The sequence below is a fragment of the Panthera tigris genome, chromosome B3 (genome assembly GCF_018350195.1).
Source record: "Panthera tigris isolate Pti1 chromosome B3, P.tigris_Pti1_mat1.1, whole genome shotgun sequence".
Taxonomy (NCBI): domain Eukaryota; kingdom Metazoa; phylum Chordata; class Mammalia; order Carnivora; family Felidae; genus Panthera; species Panthera tigris.
In genome coordinates, this window is record NC_056665.1 from 28,279,995 (window position 1) to 28,297,626 (window position 17,632).

Consider the following 17,632-nt stretch of genomic DNA (forward strand, 5'->3'; position numbering starts at 1 on the left):
CCCCACTGCCCACACCCATGTTTCCAAATATGGGGCACAGAGGTTTAACTCCTAAAATTAAGTGTATACACTTGATAAGAAAGGCTTATCTAAAAAAATGTAACTCACCTTGAAGTACTTATCAATTTTGGATAAGTTTATTCTTTTCTTGGCATCAAGTTTATAGATGTTGCTGACACTCCCATCCATCAAGTATAGACCAAATCCCATGACCTGAAAATCACAAAATGGCACATAAAACTCAGACCTAAAAGTTTAATTACTCATAAAAACTTCTAATGCTACAGTTCATATATTTGAAGTGGGAGTTCATTCTTCTTTCAAAAAACACTTTTAGGGGTACCTGGGTGGCTTAGTCGGTTGGCATCGAACTTTGGCTCAGGTCATGATCTCGAGGTTTCATGGGTTTGAGCCCCACGTCGGGCTCTGTGCTGACAGCTCAGAGCCTCGAGCCTGCTTCAGATTCTGTAACTCCCTTTCTCTCTGCCCCTCCCCTGCTCATGCTCTGTCTGTCTCTCTCTCAAAAATAAATAAACATTAAACAAAAAGTTCAAAAAGCACTTTTAAAAGCTCCTCATAAATAGCTATCCCTTCATAAGAAGCTCTTCTTTTATCTGTGTCATTTCTTGTGCGTATTTTACTGTCCTCTCCAGGCACAAACACCCACCTCTCATTAAGCCCAATGAAATACTAAGTATGTATTTCCATAAGTATCCATGGCCAGGGACTCCCACCCCAGATGGCACAAATAGAATATTTCCACTGTCATAAAGTGCTCCACTAGAGAGGGCACCAACTCGCCCATGCTCTCCTGTGGGGAAGAGATCTTGGGGCTGGGCCCACTCTTATAGGGAAGGGTTTGTGCTGACAGGACACTCAGCACAGTGTTCTTCAGGGCCATCCTTCCCAAAGGTGGAAAGCAGAGCAAATGCAATGGCAGAACTGACTTCTCCTCATCCCAGTAAGAAATGTCACTGAAAACACTCCCCAATTTAAAACTGAGTAATAAAGAAAAGTATGGTGAAAGACCATGCTCTTGACCAAGAAAAGTCTACTACAATCATGGAGACACAGTAGTGTTAATTCTTAGGAATCACATCCTTAACAAGTAGAATCTGATGATAACTTTGCTACAAGAAGCTAATGCTGACAGAAGCCCTTGACCAGGACTCCTCAGTCATGAGCACGTTCTCCAGGGGTAGGCATGTCATATACCTGACAATAGGATCAAGCCTGGGACACATTCAAAGGAATGTGTCTGGAGAGCCTATAGTGCAGGCTGTGAGCAGGGTGGAGGGTGCTGTGTACACAAACACACGTACGTGTACACACACACACACACACACACATGGCAAGCGTGAGAATAAGAAAAGGTTGGCAAGAGCATCACAGTCAAAGCACAGCCTCTTCTTGAGAGCAAGGCTGTCTCTCTGCACAGTTATGTGAGCAGCCATGCCCATACACGTACTTTGAGAAGCATGTGTTTCTCACTGGGTGTCAGGTACATCCTATTCTCGTAGTAATCCACACACAGATTCACAATATCAGCGAGGAGCTCTTCGTAGCCAGAAATCACTTCAAGCTGCTGCTGTAAAGACTGAAACACAAAGTGGGAAATCCATGCCATTGACTGCTCCTAGCTCCCTGGCCCTCAGACCCCAGCACTGCACGCCATCAGCCAAAGTGGGGAGGGTGGGGGAAGCCTTACTTGGGTGATCTTATTGTGGTTGGCCAGGAACATGGACAGATTCTGTGATTCCTGGATGGACTGTGGGTCCGCCATTTTACGTAAAAACTGAGCAGCCCTTTGAAAGCAAAAAAAAAAAAAAAAAAAAAAAGTCATATAACCAACGGACTTAATGATAAAAAAAAAAAAAAGCATAGAAAATCAGGATTACTTTATCTGGCTACAGTTATCTGTGATAATGTAGGTCTTAGAAGCGAGTTATAATTTCAGCCTCCTCAAACTTCTCTACCCTGGACTCCAGGTCACTCTTCTGCCAACCTGGACAGCTCACGACCTCACTGTCCAACAGCTAATGGACTTCTTCAGAGACATGGCAGCACCAACCACAGGCCTTCCTGGGGGTTTCCTGCACACTGGCCTCTCCCTTGGGCTACCTGTTCCTAAGTCTGAGAAAGACTGCCTCCCCCTCTGTGACTCCCAGAGTATGGTAATGAAGACGGCCGGCACTGTCCATGTTCTCCACCAAGAATCCTCCAGGCCACCATGTCTCCCACAAGTCAGGGACCACACACAGTTCTGGTGCCAAAGGTCAGAGACAGAATCCTGGTTTCACCACCAAAACACTGCTCAATCTTGGACTGACCTCCTGAACTCTCCTGAAACTCACTTATCACATCTATAACAAACAACTGTCCACCTGACCTACCCACAGAGAAAATGTGAGGAGAGAGGAAACAGCATACACAGAATTGCCTGTACACTTAGGTCCAATAAGACTGGAAGGCACACACTGAGTCTCTGAGTCTTGCAAAGCAGCATAAAGCAGCGAATGTGAGCATTCTGCACATCTAGGGCTGTCCCCCAAAAAGTTTAGCGTAAACTGGCCACCTAAGGACATGTCTGTGCAACCTAAAAACTTTGGGGTTTTACTGAAAAAAATTCCTATGGTAAAGGCTAATAACCTATCCCAACAGTCATTTCCTCCATACCTCCTTAGGAATAAATCCTGAATTTCCATGTTACAGCAATGTGCTTCATCTTCACATGACCAATGGTTGAGCAATGAGATATAATGAAAAGCACTGCAAAGTACTTGGAAGTATATGGATAAGAAACAGTATGATCCCTTCTATTCTACTGTCTCCCTGTTGACTGGAATGCAGACATGATAGCTGGAGCTCAAGCAACCATCTTGGACCGTGAGACAACACATGAAGATGGCAGAGCAGCAGGACAGCAGAAGCCCTGGTATGAGGACTGTGGAATCCCCTCATCAGTTGCAGATCACCTACTTTGGGACTTTTCAGATGAGAGAGAAATGAGAGATAATCTGCAATCTTGTTTAAACCACTATTATTTCTCTGGGTTTTAAAAAATTATATAGTTAGGGGCACCTGGGTGGCTCAGTTGGTTGAGCGTCTGACTTCGGTTCAGGTCATGATCTTGCACTCTGTGAGTTCGAGCCCCGCGTCGGGCTCTGTGCTGACAGCTCAGAGCCTGGAGCCTGTTTCCGATTCTGTGTCTCTCTCTCTCTCTCTGCCCCTCCCCCGCTCATGCTCTGTCTCTCTCTCTCTCTCTCTCTCTCTCTGTCAAAAATAAACATTAAAAAATAAAAAATAAATAAATAAATTATATAGTTAAACCTAATATGAACCCTGATATGACAGCACTTTTTTGGAGCACCTGGGTGGCTTAGTCGATTAAGAGTTCGACTCTTGATTTTGGCTCAGGTCATGATTTCACAGTTCATGAGACTGAGTCCCCAATCGGGCTATGTGCTGAGAGATGCCCCCTCTCCCACACACACACAGGCACATGCTGTCTCACTCTCTCAAAATAAATAAACTTAAAATCAAAGATGCTGTTTTCTATTTTCCTCAAGCCTCACCATATAGGTTATCCTGGCATTTATACTCAGAAGCATTTGTACTGTTAGCTATTTCCAGGTGCAAATAAAAAGTGTGAGTGTAAGTGTGTGAGGGCTGGGGAGAAATGGGGGTTACTATCTGGGAAGATGATAGGGGATCCCAAACAGAGGTCACAGGAAGAAGCCAATGGAAGCTGGGGGGTGCCCCAGGCCCACTCTGTGCTCAGGAGAGCTTGGGTGGCTCCCAGAGGGGGTGCGGACTGCCTGCAAGCACATCAAACAAGGTCAACTCCAGACTTTCCTATTCAAGCAAGGTTAATAGGTCAACTCCAAGGATTCTCTAGTTCTGGAGATCCAGGCTTCTGTATAGAGCTAATTCTAGGTGATGAATGCCTACACTTAACTTCACATGGACCAAGCTTAAAACCCTAGGTGATCCAGCTTAACTCCTACTGCTGCCTCAACCTTAGATCTGTTTAGCACTATATCCCATGTTGATTTTATTTTAAAGACCCGACAACGGTTGTGTGATTTCAGATACAACACAACTAAAGCCTATTCCAATGCAAAGTAAAATCTCATCAAATTTAATTTCACAGCAAAGATTCTTTGTCTAGCAGAAGAAACAGTAGTCAGCATCTAATTCCAGCCAACCATGCCTTCAACAGTACCAAGCACAGACTTTCTAAAGAAAGTTTATTAGAAGACAGCTCGCTTTGTTCTAACCAACCACCCTTCTTCCTCTTCCTGCCATCAACTGCTCCCTCACAGTATTCCATGGCACACCCACCTTTTCCAATTCTCTTCTCCAGAAGTTCTCCACATTCTCCCTGGAGGAGAGCTGGTTTTGGGGACCTGGAAGCTCAGTGTGACCCCAAGACAGTCCACAGGCCAGCTCTGCCCACTGCTGTGATGGTGTGTACCTTCCCAAAATGTACAACCAGGAAGTGAGGTGCTGTTCATCAAGATGCTTATGGAGCCAAAAGCCTTATGGTGACCCTAACCCTCTGTAACAGGGATTGGTCTTGTGCACATCTGTCTTCTCACATGTGCTGAGCACCCAGAGGTCCTCAACGAACATTTGAGGATGACCAGGGTGTCCATATTCCGCTCTAGCTTATAAAACCACAATGTACACATACTCTATGAGAAGACATCACACTCAATACATCGCCACACGCATAATCTGCCAGCTACCCCTGCATCTTATACGTAGGAGTGTGTATTCAAATAGTCCTGAGCCTGCCAAACAACCACTACCAAACAGTTGTGGTTATTTCAGCACATATGGGATGTGCACCTACTAGGTGCAGAGCATGCGGCTATATCAGGAACCACTCTGCCTGCCTGAGCACTCTCTGCAAGGTCCTAGGGCACAAGGTCAAAGCTCACCTCTTATATGCCGAGTGGTCATTCTTCACACTGCACTTCATGTTCTTTAACTCATCCAGCACAGCAAACATGTTGATGAACTTTCCCAGCGTGATCAAATAGGCTTCAGACACAAAATCCTTCCTTCTCTCCGCGTGGCACAGGCGCCTCACCTCCCCACAGAAACGCTCAATGGCATTTCTCTGAAAAAAGGAAGGGAGGGCAAAAAACCTGCTGTCACTGATGGGCCAACTCCATGCCCACCTTCAAGCACAGTCACTGTTACTCTTTGATGAAATACCCACCCAAATGAGTGGACATTTACAGCTCAGGTAATGAGACTTGTTTCTATAAAGTAATTTCCACATGCCTTTGCTCTGTGATAATCACCATTAATTTTCCACTTTACCAACTATATCCCTAAAATAAAAGAATTTTGTTGATTATTCAAGCAAAGTTACTGAGGAAATGCTCCAATAGAAGGTCTACAAACAGATGTTTTCACTTTCAGAGGTGAAGATGGGGGCAGGGAAATTATTCCTCTTAATAACCTTTAAGATAAAACAAAAATTCATCTCCTAATAAGTTCTATCTTCTCCTTTTGCTGAAGGAATCTATAATAAAAACCTTCATACATTTCCAAAGTATATCCTTAAAAAGCCAGCAAGTCCCCTCCCTGTGGCTACTCCACCCAACCGATGGGCCAAAGGAGCCAAGGCAGGCCAAGGACCACTAAGTGGACAGTCAGCAGAGGCTGAGAGAAAAACATCTGAAAAACCAGATGAATCAAAAGTACAAACTGGCAGAAAGACAAACATATTTGGAACTGACAGAAAGCAGTCTTCATGAAGGAAATATTCACTCTTAAAGAAATAAGAGAAGTGAAACACAAAAGACGTATTTTTTCTAGAAGGGCCAATAAAGCTGTAGACTGACAAAGGTCTGGTGCCCTTTTGTCTCAGAGGCCATGATGGCTGCTTTAATTCACATACACTTTGTTTAGTAAGTCATGGTGATGGGTGAGAGTGGGCCAGATTCCTACTCCTCTGCATTAAACCCCTAGGATTATTTCACCATTTTACCTGGAAGTACATAAAATTCATCAGTTTTGTGACTTCAGGCTCAAGGACCTCTACGGTTTTCTCGTAAATTTCCACTCTATTAGGCTGCTCGTTACATTTCACCTAGGAATAAACAAGTATGACATAAAGAGGCTTCAAATTAGCTAGATAGGAGAGCAGGCAGTCCCAGCAGGCTGTGGGGTAGGGTGCAGGAGGGGGAAAGTACTGGTGGGATAGAGGCAGGGCTGGTGGCATGGGGGTGTGGTCTGGCTGAGATGAGGGAACCATAAGGGTAGGAGTGAGGTCTGTGGTAGGGGCGTGGTCAGCAGGGATGGAATCACGGGAATGACAGCGTGGCCTGGCTGGGATGGCTTCACCTGTGGGATGGCCCGAGAGCAGCTCCTCCAGGTGTACAGCATGACCGCGTACTCTTGGCCCTCCTCCAGCATTTCATTCTGCAAGGGTACAAAGGGCAAATCAAAGCCAAGTAGGAAAATGATCATAAGAAAGGAAATGCCATGTTGCTAAAACCCAGATACTTCATAGTATCCTCTCACTTTGAGAATAGACAAGTACCAGGACCTGCACACCACAAGACAGCTGCTAAGAGGCTGGTGACGTTCAGTGCAGTAGTGTGGCCACAATGACCGCCCAAACACTCTCACGGCTTCTGTTGGCTGGAGAGGAGCCAGCACAGCCCAAGGCACCTGCCATAGCCACTATTCCTCAGCTCCATTCAACCCTAAACAACCTGCTGCCAGTGCAGACCTGAAGTAGCACAGATGCGCACAGGGTCTTCAAGGCTCTTAAGACTGAGGCAGCTCTGCCATCCCCAGTGCAGGGGAGGAAAAGCTGTATTTCTGCAACACTTAAAATCCAGAGAGAGCATCCATGCAAAGAGGACTGCCATCATTTTTAAACTGCTTTAGTGTCTACTCCTTTCACATTGTTTCCTTTGATAAAAATGGTAAGAAGTTCAGAGATGTTCTAAAAACATCAACTACAATTTCATCATATTCTTAAGATGCTTTAAAATGTTTACAACCTTGAATCCAGTAACTTCACTTCTACAAATCTACCAATGGGAATAATGATGGATTTGGAAGGATATTCATCACTGCATTTTCTATTACAAAGAAAAAAAGGGAAACTAAGTAAACATGCAAAAGTAATTCAACTGTGGACATTTACAAAATGAACTATATACAGTTATGAAAAATTACCTTATCTGGCACATTTTAAAGACAAGTGAAAAGTTCATGAAATCATTAAAATACATAATAACACTGCAATTCATTCATGCAATCGAAGTCATATCTTAGTGTATAACTGTGTTCGTGAATACAAGTGTAAATAAAAAGGAGAGAGGGGTGCCTGGGTGGCTCGGTTAAGCATCTGACTCTTGATTTCGGTTCAGGTAGTGATCTCACGGTTCACGAGTTCGAGCCCCACACTGGGCTCTGCACTGTCAGTGCAGAGCCTGGTTGGGATTCTCTCTCTCTCTCTGCCCCTTCCCCAACTGTGCACTCTCTTTCTCAAAATCAATAAATAAACATTAAAAAAATAATAAAAATATAAAGAGGAGAGAGAATGGGACTCCCTCAAAATGCTGACAAAGGTTTTCTCTGGGCCATAAATGCTAAATTTTCAGAAAGAATATGTATTATGTTTATAATAAGAAACACAAAGGTCTTTTTAAAAACATAAGGCATTTTCATCCACTTTCTTCTTTTTTTCCTTACCACAGATCATATCAGGATAATACCAAAAAGGTTTACATTTGTCATTACAGGTACTATTCCCCCAAGGAAAACAAAGACATACAGAAGGAATTACCATGCTAGAATGGACAGTTGCTTGTTCAATGTATCTTGCAATCCCAGTGACAAATGCATTTCTGTCTTCAAAATTAGTGTTGAAATTTGGCTGAAAGGAAGAGAAAAACCATCACGTGGAGGTCAGTGTTGCAGACAATGCACCCCACTTCCACTCGGCACACACCTGGTAGAGCAGTGAGGATGGTGGGGGCTCGATGCAGGGCTGCTGGTCAGGCAAAGGCAGCTCTTCCAGGAGATCCACATTGGACAGTGCATCCTCCAGTGTCACCTGGGCTGCCATCCTGGCCTAGAACAAAACACAAAGCCACCTGTACTGTGAGGAAGGGTAGTAATACTCTGACAACCATTCCAAGGTGTGGCAATCAGACCCCCTTCCCCTGACCCCTCACTTGAGGGAACTTGGGGGTGGATGAGGTGTCAGGACCAATCCCCCAGAGTCTGGTGTCTCTTCTAGGGCTTGCTGGCAATGGAGGCATGATGTAGCCTCTTCTAGCTTCCAGGAGTGTCATAGAGCAGGGCACATGCTTCCTGTCACCCTTTCCACCTTAAGGCCATCGTCTCTAGAGGGCTCCCAGAGGGGCTCTTACAGGGCCAGAGTAGGGAATATCATCTTCAACACCATGTCTGCCCTCAAGGAAGCCAGCACATCCTCTAAGGGGGCAACAGTGCTTCCCAGCATGCAGACCTTCCCAGGTGGGTCCTCTAAGCAACGTTACACACTAAGGATGAAAATGGAAAAGGCCAGAGCCCTTTCTCCATGGTCAGCCTGTAGAGGCTAAGCTGAGGGCCAAGGGCCAACATGAAACAGGGAGGTGTTAGCAAAGGACTGAGAGCATAAACTCGAAGGCTAGTACAGAGAAGCACAGAAATGAAGGTGGATGTCATCTAACACATCTGTGCCAGCTCCAGGAGAGGAGACCGCACACTCCAGCCTGCTTCCAGCTGAATGCTGGTCTGAACCTGGATAGGCCACAGGGAGTAGAAGCAGTTGCAACCCCAGATGTGACACACCAAGCAGCTCTGATCCCAGATAGGACATGTGGGGCAGCTCTGACCCCAGATGGGACACATGAGGCAGCTACATGTATTGTGAGAAGGAAACAGCAGCAGACAGGCTGGATGAGAACACTCAATGGAAGAAGATCCTCCCAACACTAGGCCCCAGACAAAGTGTGGGTATAGAAGTACATGGTAGGGCAAGTTACCAAACCCCCAAGCTGCTGGCTTAAGAACCAAAAAAGGAACCCAAAGGTACTGGACAGCCCCAGGGACAATGTGGAGAGGAAGAATCTCAGAAGAGCAAGCCCATAAAGTTGCTCATGAACTTTGGACCCATGCCCAAGAGACAAATGCATGGATCTGATCCTCTCACACCCCAATCCCTGAGACCACAGAAAACTCCCAGATGGCCAGAGGCAGCACTCATAGGACAGATCCAAATGGCACCGCAGGGGCTCTAAGAACAGAACTGACACTGAATCACACGCCAGAGAAAGCAGGTCAAAACCACACCCTAAATTGAACCAGGTTGTTTGACTCTAAAATAAAAAGTCAGCATTTGCCTAGGACTTAAGACCCAGAGTCTCATTTCATAATATACAAAACGTCCAGTTGCAGTCCAAACGACTCAGCACACAAAGAACCAGAAATGTCTTAATTCTTATAGGAAAAGATGACTAACATACCAACAATGAAATAATACAGATATTACAATCATGCATCAGAGTTTAAAGCAACTACTAAAAAAATGCTCTAACAATGACAACACTTCCAAACTGAAAGAAAAAATCGAATGTCAAAGAAAAAAAAAACCTTTATATAAAGAACTAAAGAAAATCTTTAAACTTTTAGAACTAAAAATACTGTGTGAAAAATTTTAAAGCCCCTACATGAGCTCAAGAGCAAAACAAAGATTCAGTGAACAATAGAAATTATCTAATCTGAACAACTGAAAAAAGGTTGGGAAAAAAGTGAAAATCCTCAGGGGAACTTTGGGATGAGAAAAGTGGTCTAACATTTGTGTTATGAGTGCAAGGAGTGCTGAAAGTGGGTAAAAAAATAGCTGAAAACAATGACTGAAAACTTCCCACATTTGGCAGAACACTCATATGAATTCAAGAAGCTTAATGGATCCCAAACAGGATAAACCTAAAGAAATCCTTACGGGACAGATCATAATCAAACTGTTATAAACTAAAGCAAAGGAAAAAAAAGATATCTTGAATGAATAAGTCATGGGAATACAAGGCACAACATAATGAATATAGTCAATGGTATTGTAACAGGGATGTATCAGGATAGATGGTAGTTGCACTTGTGGTGAACACAGCATAATGTATAAACTTGTCAAATCACTATGTTGTATGCCTGAAACTAATGTGACATATTGGGTGTCAACTATATTTAAAAAAAAATTAACTGATGAAAAACTGTATCTTTAAAACAGAGAAAAAAATGCATTACCTACAGAACAACAATTTGAATGCCTGTTGATTTCTCCTCAGAAACCAAGGAGGCCTTAGGAAGTAGAATGACACTTTTTAAAGTCTGGAAGAAAAGAACAGTCAACACAGATTCCTGTATCAAGTGAAATAGTCTTCAAGAATGAAGGTGAAGGGGTGCCTGGGTGGCTCAGTTGGTTTAGTGTCAAACTTAGGCTCAAGTCATGATCTCACTGTGAGTTCAAGCCCCGCAACAGACTTGCTGTTGTCAATGCACAGCCTGCTTTAGATCCTCTGTCCCCCTCACTCTCTGCTCCTCCCCCGCTCATGCTCATGCACTCTCTCTCAAAAATAAAATACACACTGGAAAAAATTAAAAACAAAAAAGAATGAAGGTGAAATAACATTCTCAGATAAAGGAAAAGTAAGAGGATTCATAGACAACAGGCTAATCAAAGTTCTTTACATAAAAGGGAAGTGATACCAGAAGGAAACCTGGGACACATAGAACAAAGCAAAAGCGATCCAGAGGTTAAACTGAACAAGAGAATAGACTGTTTCTTCTGGAGCTCTTTAAAAGATATTTTGTGGTTGAAAGTAAAAAATTAAAGCACTGTCTAATAGGATTTCAGTGACTATAAACATAATATGTAAGAGAATTATGACATAAGGGGGGGAAGGGAAAGGTGTTAAGATTTCTACAATCCATTTGAAGTAGTGAAATATTGATTCTCAGTAAACTGAAATGTTAAGTGTGTGCTTTACAATCCCTAGAACAACCAATAAAAAAGTTATGAAAAGTAACATAACTTATAAAAGATCATAATAATAAATTAATATGGAATACTAAAAATGTTCAGATAACCAACAGAAGGCAGGAAAAGGAAGCAGAGCAATGGAAAAAATAGGGATCCTCTTTCTGCTATTTGAGGACACAATGAGAAGCTGGGGATTGCAACCTGGAAAAGGGTCCTCTGATTCTGTGACCAATTCCAAAGCATGGGTTTTTTCCCCCTACACCACCAACCAATTCTTAGACACTAGCTGGGTGTCCTATGATTCAATTCTGACACTATCTAGCTGCAGATAGCATCAGATCCCACAGGTTAAGAACTCAATCCTACAAGACTGCCCCCTGTGCCACTTCAGACCCCAATCAAAAGTCCAGGTTGTTACTTGTGCTTCTGACAGAAATCAAAGATTCCCAAAACCCCCTTCCTGGGTTCAATTAATTTGCCAGAATGGCTCACAGAACTGAGCAAAGTATTTTATTTACTAGATTACCAGTTTATTATGAAGGATATAACTCTGGAACAGCCAGATGGAAGAGAGGCATAGGGCAAGTTATGGAAAAGGGTGCTGAACTTCTATGCCCTCTCTGAGTGTTCCATACTCTTCCCAAATGTTCACATATTTCATTAATCCAGAAATTCTCAGAATCCTGTCCTTGTGGGCTTCCTTACATTGGCATGACTGATTAAATAACTGGCTATTGGCAAAGGATTCAACCTCCAAGGTCAGGGATGTGGGATTAAAAGTTTCAACCCCCACAATCCTGGCAAACGGCTCCCATTTTTAAGGAGTTTTCCAAAAGTTACCTCATTAACATAAACTCAGATGTGGTTGAAAGGGGCTTGTTGGGGCGCCTGGGTGGCTCTGTCGGTTGAGCGGCCGACTTCCGTTCAGGTCGTGATCTCACGGTCCGTGAGTTCGAACCCCGCGTCGGGCTCTGTGCTGACAGCTCAGAGCCTGGAGCCTGTTTCAGATTCTGTGTCTCCCTCTCTCTGACCCTCCCCCATTCATGCTCTGTCTCTCTCTGTCTCAAAAATAAATAAACGTTAAAAAAAATTTTTGAAAGGGGTTTGTTAATGAATATCAAGACACCTTTGTATTCTTTTCCACTTAGGGAACTACAAGGATTTTAGGAGCTCTCTGTCAGAAACACATGAAGACCAAATATATAAATATATATATATATATATTTCTTTTTTAAATTCATGTTGAGAGAGAGAGTGCACATGAGCATGAGCAGGGGAGGGGCAGAAAGAGAGGGACACATAAAATCCCAAGCACTGTCAGGGCAGAGCTCAATGTAGGGCTCGAACCCATGAACTGTGAGATCATAACCTGAACCAAAGTCAAAGCCAGGCGCTTAACCGATTGAGCCACCCAGGTGCCCCCAAATACGTATTTCTTATTAAAAATCAGACCCTCACCAGACAAGACCATGCTGGGACCCTGACACCCTGATCTCAGACTTTTAAGCCTCCAGAACTGTGAGAAATAAATTTCTATTGTTTATAAGCCACACATATATACACACAAAAATATGTAAGTGTATGTGGGGTGGGAATATAAAAAGTATGAAATAATAAAATGGTAGACCTATATCCAAACATACCAATAATTACATTGATCACAAACAGTCTAAACACACTAAAGACCAGAGACTGTCAGGATGAAAAACATCCGGACTCAACTATATGCCAGCTACAAGAAGCTCACCTCAAATATAATGACATAAGTTGAAAGTAAAAGAGGAAAAGATAAACCATGCAAGCACCAGTCCCAAGGAAGCTGGAATGGCTATGTGAGAGGTAAACTTCAGAGCAAGGAAATTCCCAGGGCTCAAGAGGTGCACTGCGTGACGACAGAAGGTCATTCACCAAGGAGACAGAACAATGCTCAATGTGGATGCATCTAAGGAGAGAGCTTCAAACAACAAGCCAACACCAACAGGACTGAAAGGAGAAGTAAATACACAAGTGCACTGACAGCAACAATTCTGTCCTTGACAGAAAATCAGCCAGAACACAGAGGAACTGAATACTAGGACCTACTGGGACTACTTAGCATTTACACAAAAGTCCCTTCAACAACATATCTATTCTGCATGTTTCTAACCATAAATTTAAAATGTAGCAGATAATTTTTCAAAATATCTGGTCCTTTGTAAACAAGGAAGATGGCCTTTTAACTTCCATCATCAACTTCCTTCTATCATCATGACTTCCTCTTCTGCATACTTATGAAAGAAGAAGTCCAGGATAGCAAAGCACCAAGTAGTGAAGGCTGGTTGTCGCACTGGCCACTGCCCTAAAGAGCCAGAGTAGGGAGTCCCAGTAACATCTTCCAAGGCACCATGTCTCCTATGGATCCAGCCCTGAGTCCTGCTTTTGGCCCTTTGCATGGCCCAAGCCCAATCTGTGCCAGGAGAGGCTTGGGGGCTCCTCGAGTCCCTCCATGCTCCCATGCCATCTGTGCAATTGGTCAGTGAGAAAACAGGTCAGGCTAACTACCGTGGGACAGCCATACTGCCCATGTGACCAGTCATCTTGGCCTTCTGCCCAGCGCCCACAGGACCCTTCTTCCTCCTCCACCTCTGCCCAAGAGAGCCCAAGACCACCTTTGATGGGAGAAGAGGTGGTACAAGAGGGCTGCAGACAGACTCAGTGAAACACTTAGGTCACATTCAAGGAAAAACATAAATGCTCTATTCAAATCACTATTAAAGAATACTTTTCTCATATAAACACAGCAATATTTGTATGGTGCACACACACCTCTATTCAGCCTTAATGAGGAGGGAAATTCTCACACATTCTACAAGATGGATGAACCTTGAGGACTTCATACTGAGTGAAATAAACCAGCCACAAAAGGACAAAGAATGTGTGATTATACTTATGTTAGGTACCTAGAGTAGTCAAAGTCATAGAGAGAAAGTAAACAATGGTTGTCAGGGGTTGGAAGGAGGTGGGAATGGGGAGTTAGTGTTTAATAGGTACAAGAGTTCCCATCTGGGAAAATGAGAAAAGTTCTGGAAAGGTTGGTGGTGGTGACTGCACAATAGCGTAAATGCACTCAATGCCACTGACTATACACTTAAAAATGGTCAAAATGGTAAATTTGATGTTACAACAACAACAAAAATCAGGAGCAAAAAAAAAAAAAGGCAATATTTACCATACATAAATCAGAAAATATGGAAAAGAGAAAAAAGTCCATAAAGCCTCCATCCCCCACAGAATGAAGAGAATATGATACAAGCTGTTTTGTAAGCTGCTTCTTTCTTCCAACTTCCATAAAAATGTTCAAAATAAAAATTTTCAAACTATTGAACATTTTCCCGCAGCACCCATTTAGCTTTGTGTGGACCACTGGCCAAGGCCCTTTTGTGCCTCACTACTGTTCTTTCCTATTTGTCACATTTTCATCTTTTTCACAGCCATAAACACCCCTCAACAAACACTCTGCCATGAATACACATACACAATCCCAGGGCCCCACAAACATTCCCACGTCTCTCCATCCTGTGCATCTTCCACAAATGTATATCTGCATGGCCTCTGCCTCAACCACATTAAAGAAACTTGGAATAGTCAGCTTTGGGTCCAAGTCTCCAAAGTCTCTGTCCTGATTTATTCTTTGACACCTCACAGTTCCACCTCCAAGATTTCTTTTATTATTATTTTTTTTAACGTTTGTTTATTTTTGAGAGAGAGAGACAGAGCATAAGCAGGGCAGGAAAAGAAAGAAAGGAAGACACAGAATCCGAAGCAGGCTCCAGGCTCTGAGCTGTCAGCACAGAGCCCGATGCAGGGCTCGAACCCACCAACTGCAGGATCACGAACTGAGCCAAAGTCAGAGGCTTAACCGACTGAGCCACCCCCAAGATTTCTTTTAAATCTATTTACTTTTCTCCATCTCTAACTGCCACCAGCAAATCCTGTGCTCATTATGGGCATCACACCACTCTAGAAATGAAGTCCATGCTCTCTGTAACCACTCTAGCTGCCCCAAGCCACAGGAATTTGCCTCTTCCTGCCTCATCCCCTCAGGTCCATGCTACTGCCCATGTTACTGTCAGCCCCCACAAAGCCTGGGTATCCCTAGGACAAGTGTGCGTCATCTGCTTGGCTACCACAAGGCCTGTGGGACAGAGCACTGGAAGGAGTGATAAGACTTTGTAACCAGCTTCCACAATGCCAATGCCCAAAAGCGTAATGAAAATCACATATCTGGAACAGTGCTCAAACCCAACAGTGCTGCCTGGTGGGAGTTTACAGTTTAGTAACTCAATCCCATTTCTGTCTCCACCAGTTCAGCTCACATACAGCTTCATGTACAGAGATGCGCACCAGCTGGGGCTTGGTCACAGCAGGGTGGCCTGTGACCACAAGCACCAAAGGAAGATCACGTGGGAACACAAGACAGAAGGTGGCCGTCCGCAAGCCTAGGAGAGAGACCTTGGAAGACACCTTGATCTCAAACTTTCAGCCTCTAGAACTGTAAGACAATATATTTCTGTTCCTTAAACCACCTGGTCTGCGGTATTTGTTGTAGCAGCCTAAGAAAACTAACACAGAGCTAGAATGAGTTGAGCAGAATTGCCCAGACAGGGTCCCTATGCCCTTGCACCAACTGGCTGTTAAAATCCGCCATGCGCTACTGTTTTTTGATCATGAAACAATACATGCTCAATGCAGAAAAAGCAGATGGCTGGGAATAAAAACAAACTTGAGCCTCAGTCTTAAAGAGCTAGTATAGGCACTTCTGGTGTGGGAGCATCCACCTCCCGTCACAGAGAAATGACTGCAAATAACAAACTCTCCCTCATTTCATCAACAAATGATGTCAAGCTAGGCTTTTCCTCCTTGACTGAATCTCCAATGGCAGCAGTTCCCAGCCCTCAGGTTTGTCTCCAAGCTTGTCAAGTTATAAAACTGCCATTTTAACAAACCATCAACTGATTTTGTAAACTTAACAGCTTTTAAAATAAACATTCCAAAGGACATACTAAATATGTTTGTTGCTCTTCTAGTGACTGTTCAAGTACCCCTGAATCAATTGCAGGGGTCCCTTTGGCTCAGGGGACACCTATGCTCTGGATAGCTACTCAGCATTTTCACACTAGTGCATGAGAGCTGGCCAGCGGTATGAATTAGGGAGCCCTGCACACTATGCTGTGCGCCTCACATACCCAGCTTTTCCTTCATTCAGCCTGTGTCCGGGGAAGACACTGCTGAGTGATCAGCAGGGTCCCTATGGCATGACCCTGGTATGTGGACCACATGCCTGTGAGCTTGAGCTGGAGGAACAGGGCAGAGGAAGGAAGGCTGTGCTGTGACACACTATAACACTCCCAGCCCAGCTAGGCTACTTCCTCCTTCTATGCCCCAAGTTCCCTGCCCTTCAGTGAGGCACTCCCAGGATGCAGGTGACCTCAGGTGGTTGTCAAACTGCAGGTTGCTCAAGGCCAGGAGCAGACTCATGCCAAATGAAGGCTCAGGTCTGTGCAGGGCAGGGTCTTCAAAATCCTGCTGGCATCTGCCTCCATAAGAGGTATCTAAATGCAGACTCCCCTCTCCCGCTGTGATACAGACCATACTGGCATGCATAAATCCCCTCACACAGGGCCAGCAGCCTGGACAACGCTGCCAGTGCAGCTCCTGAGCAGAGGGAACTAGGAGCACCTCTTCCTTTCATCTCCCACCTGGACTTAGAGCCCAAGGATGATGTCCCATGTATCTCAGGTGGCCATCACAGGTGGGTATCAGAGGACCCTAGGCAGAGGTCAAGCAATCACAAGTAGTCAGAAGGCTGGAGTTCCCAGCACTGGGCAGGAGTTCCTCACAGCTGCCCACTAGAAGGGCAGTACCCACCTGACATGCTGAAGGCCCATGGCTGCTGACCTTCTTCTTTCTCCTTCACCTGGCAATGTTTGCCCCTCAGGCTCAGATTTATCCTGACATCCTCTCAATAAGTTGTCCTCTCACCCACCCTCAAGGTGGGGCCATCACACTCTGACAGATGAGCAGAGTAAGGCTCAGAGGCCCCACAGAGCAGGGACAGAGTTACCCACCCCAGCACCAGGCACTGTGTCCACTTGGGTTAAGGCCAGAGGCAAACAGAGAAGTCAATAAAACGAGTTTCACAAGGGTGAGTGTTGTGTGTGTGTGCTTTCTAAAGCAGCTTAGGCCTGAGGGGCAAGAGAGAAGCAAGCAAGAGCCAGAACCCCCGAAAGAGCTGCCCAGGGGCAGGTGGGAAGCATGGGAACAGGGGACAGAGCCACAGTAAGCAGCCAAGCGAAAAGGCAAGATGATTTCTATAAAATGTAATAGTTACCACACTCTTTTGAAGCAAAGAACAGTGAATAAGAGAACTTTTTAGTAAAAATAAATATGATTTAATAGTCTGCCCTGTTTCTGGGTAGCATGGGGGTAGGTGGGAGGGAAGAAAGGGAAGCCCCCATCTGCTGGCAGTTCCATTAAAATATATAAGGACTCCATAAAAATGAGTCCTTATACAACTCAATGGTCTTTGAAAAAAAGAATACTTAGAAAAAAAAAAGAATATTTAGGCTG

The 17,632-nt window shown here is 44.3% G+C and overlaps 1 protein-coding gene across 2 annotated transcripts in view; it reads right to left on the minus strand.

The window, feature by feature from the left end:
• Window positions 1-17,632, minus strand: part of CYFIP1 (cytoplasmic FMR1 interacting protein 1) — a 106,863-nt gene that overhangs the window by 77,150 nt on the left and 12,081 nt on the right. For both annotated transcript variants that reach the window (XM_007098936.2, XM_042988310.1), the window contains exons 2-9: window positions 7,988-8,110; window positions 7,823-7,912; window positions 6,364-6,441; window positions 6,008-6,109; window positions 4,947-5,128; window positions 1,709-1,805; window positions 1,469-1,597; window positions 109-213 (exon numbers count right to left, since the gene is read on the minus strand). In XM_007098936.2, the coding sequence (XP_007098998.1) occupies window positions 109-213; window positions 1,469-1,597; window positions 1,709-1,805; window positions 4,947-5,128; window positions 6,008-6,109; window positions 6,364-6,441; window positions 7,823-7,912; window positions 7,988-8,104 (900 nt within the window). In that variant the 5' untranslated portion in view covers window positions 8,105-8,110. The remainder of the gene's footprint in view (window positions 1-108; window positions 214-1,468; window positions 1,598-1,708; window positions 1,806-4,946; window positions 5,129-6,007; window positions 6,110-6,363; window positions 6,442-7,822; window positions 7,913-7,987; window positions 8,111-17,632) is intronic.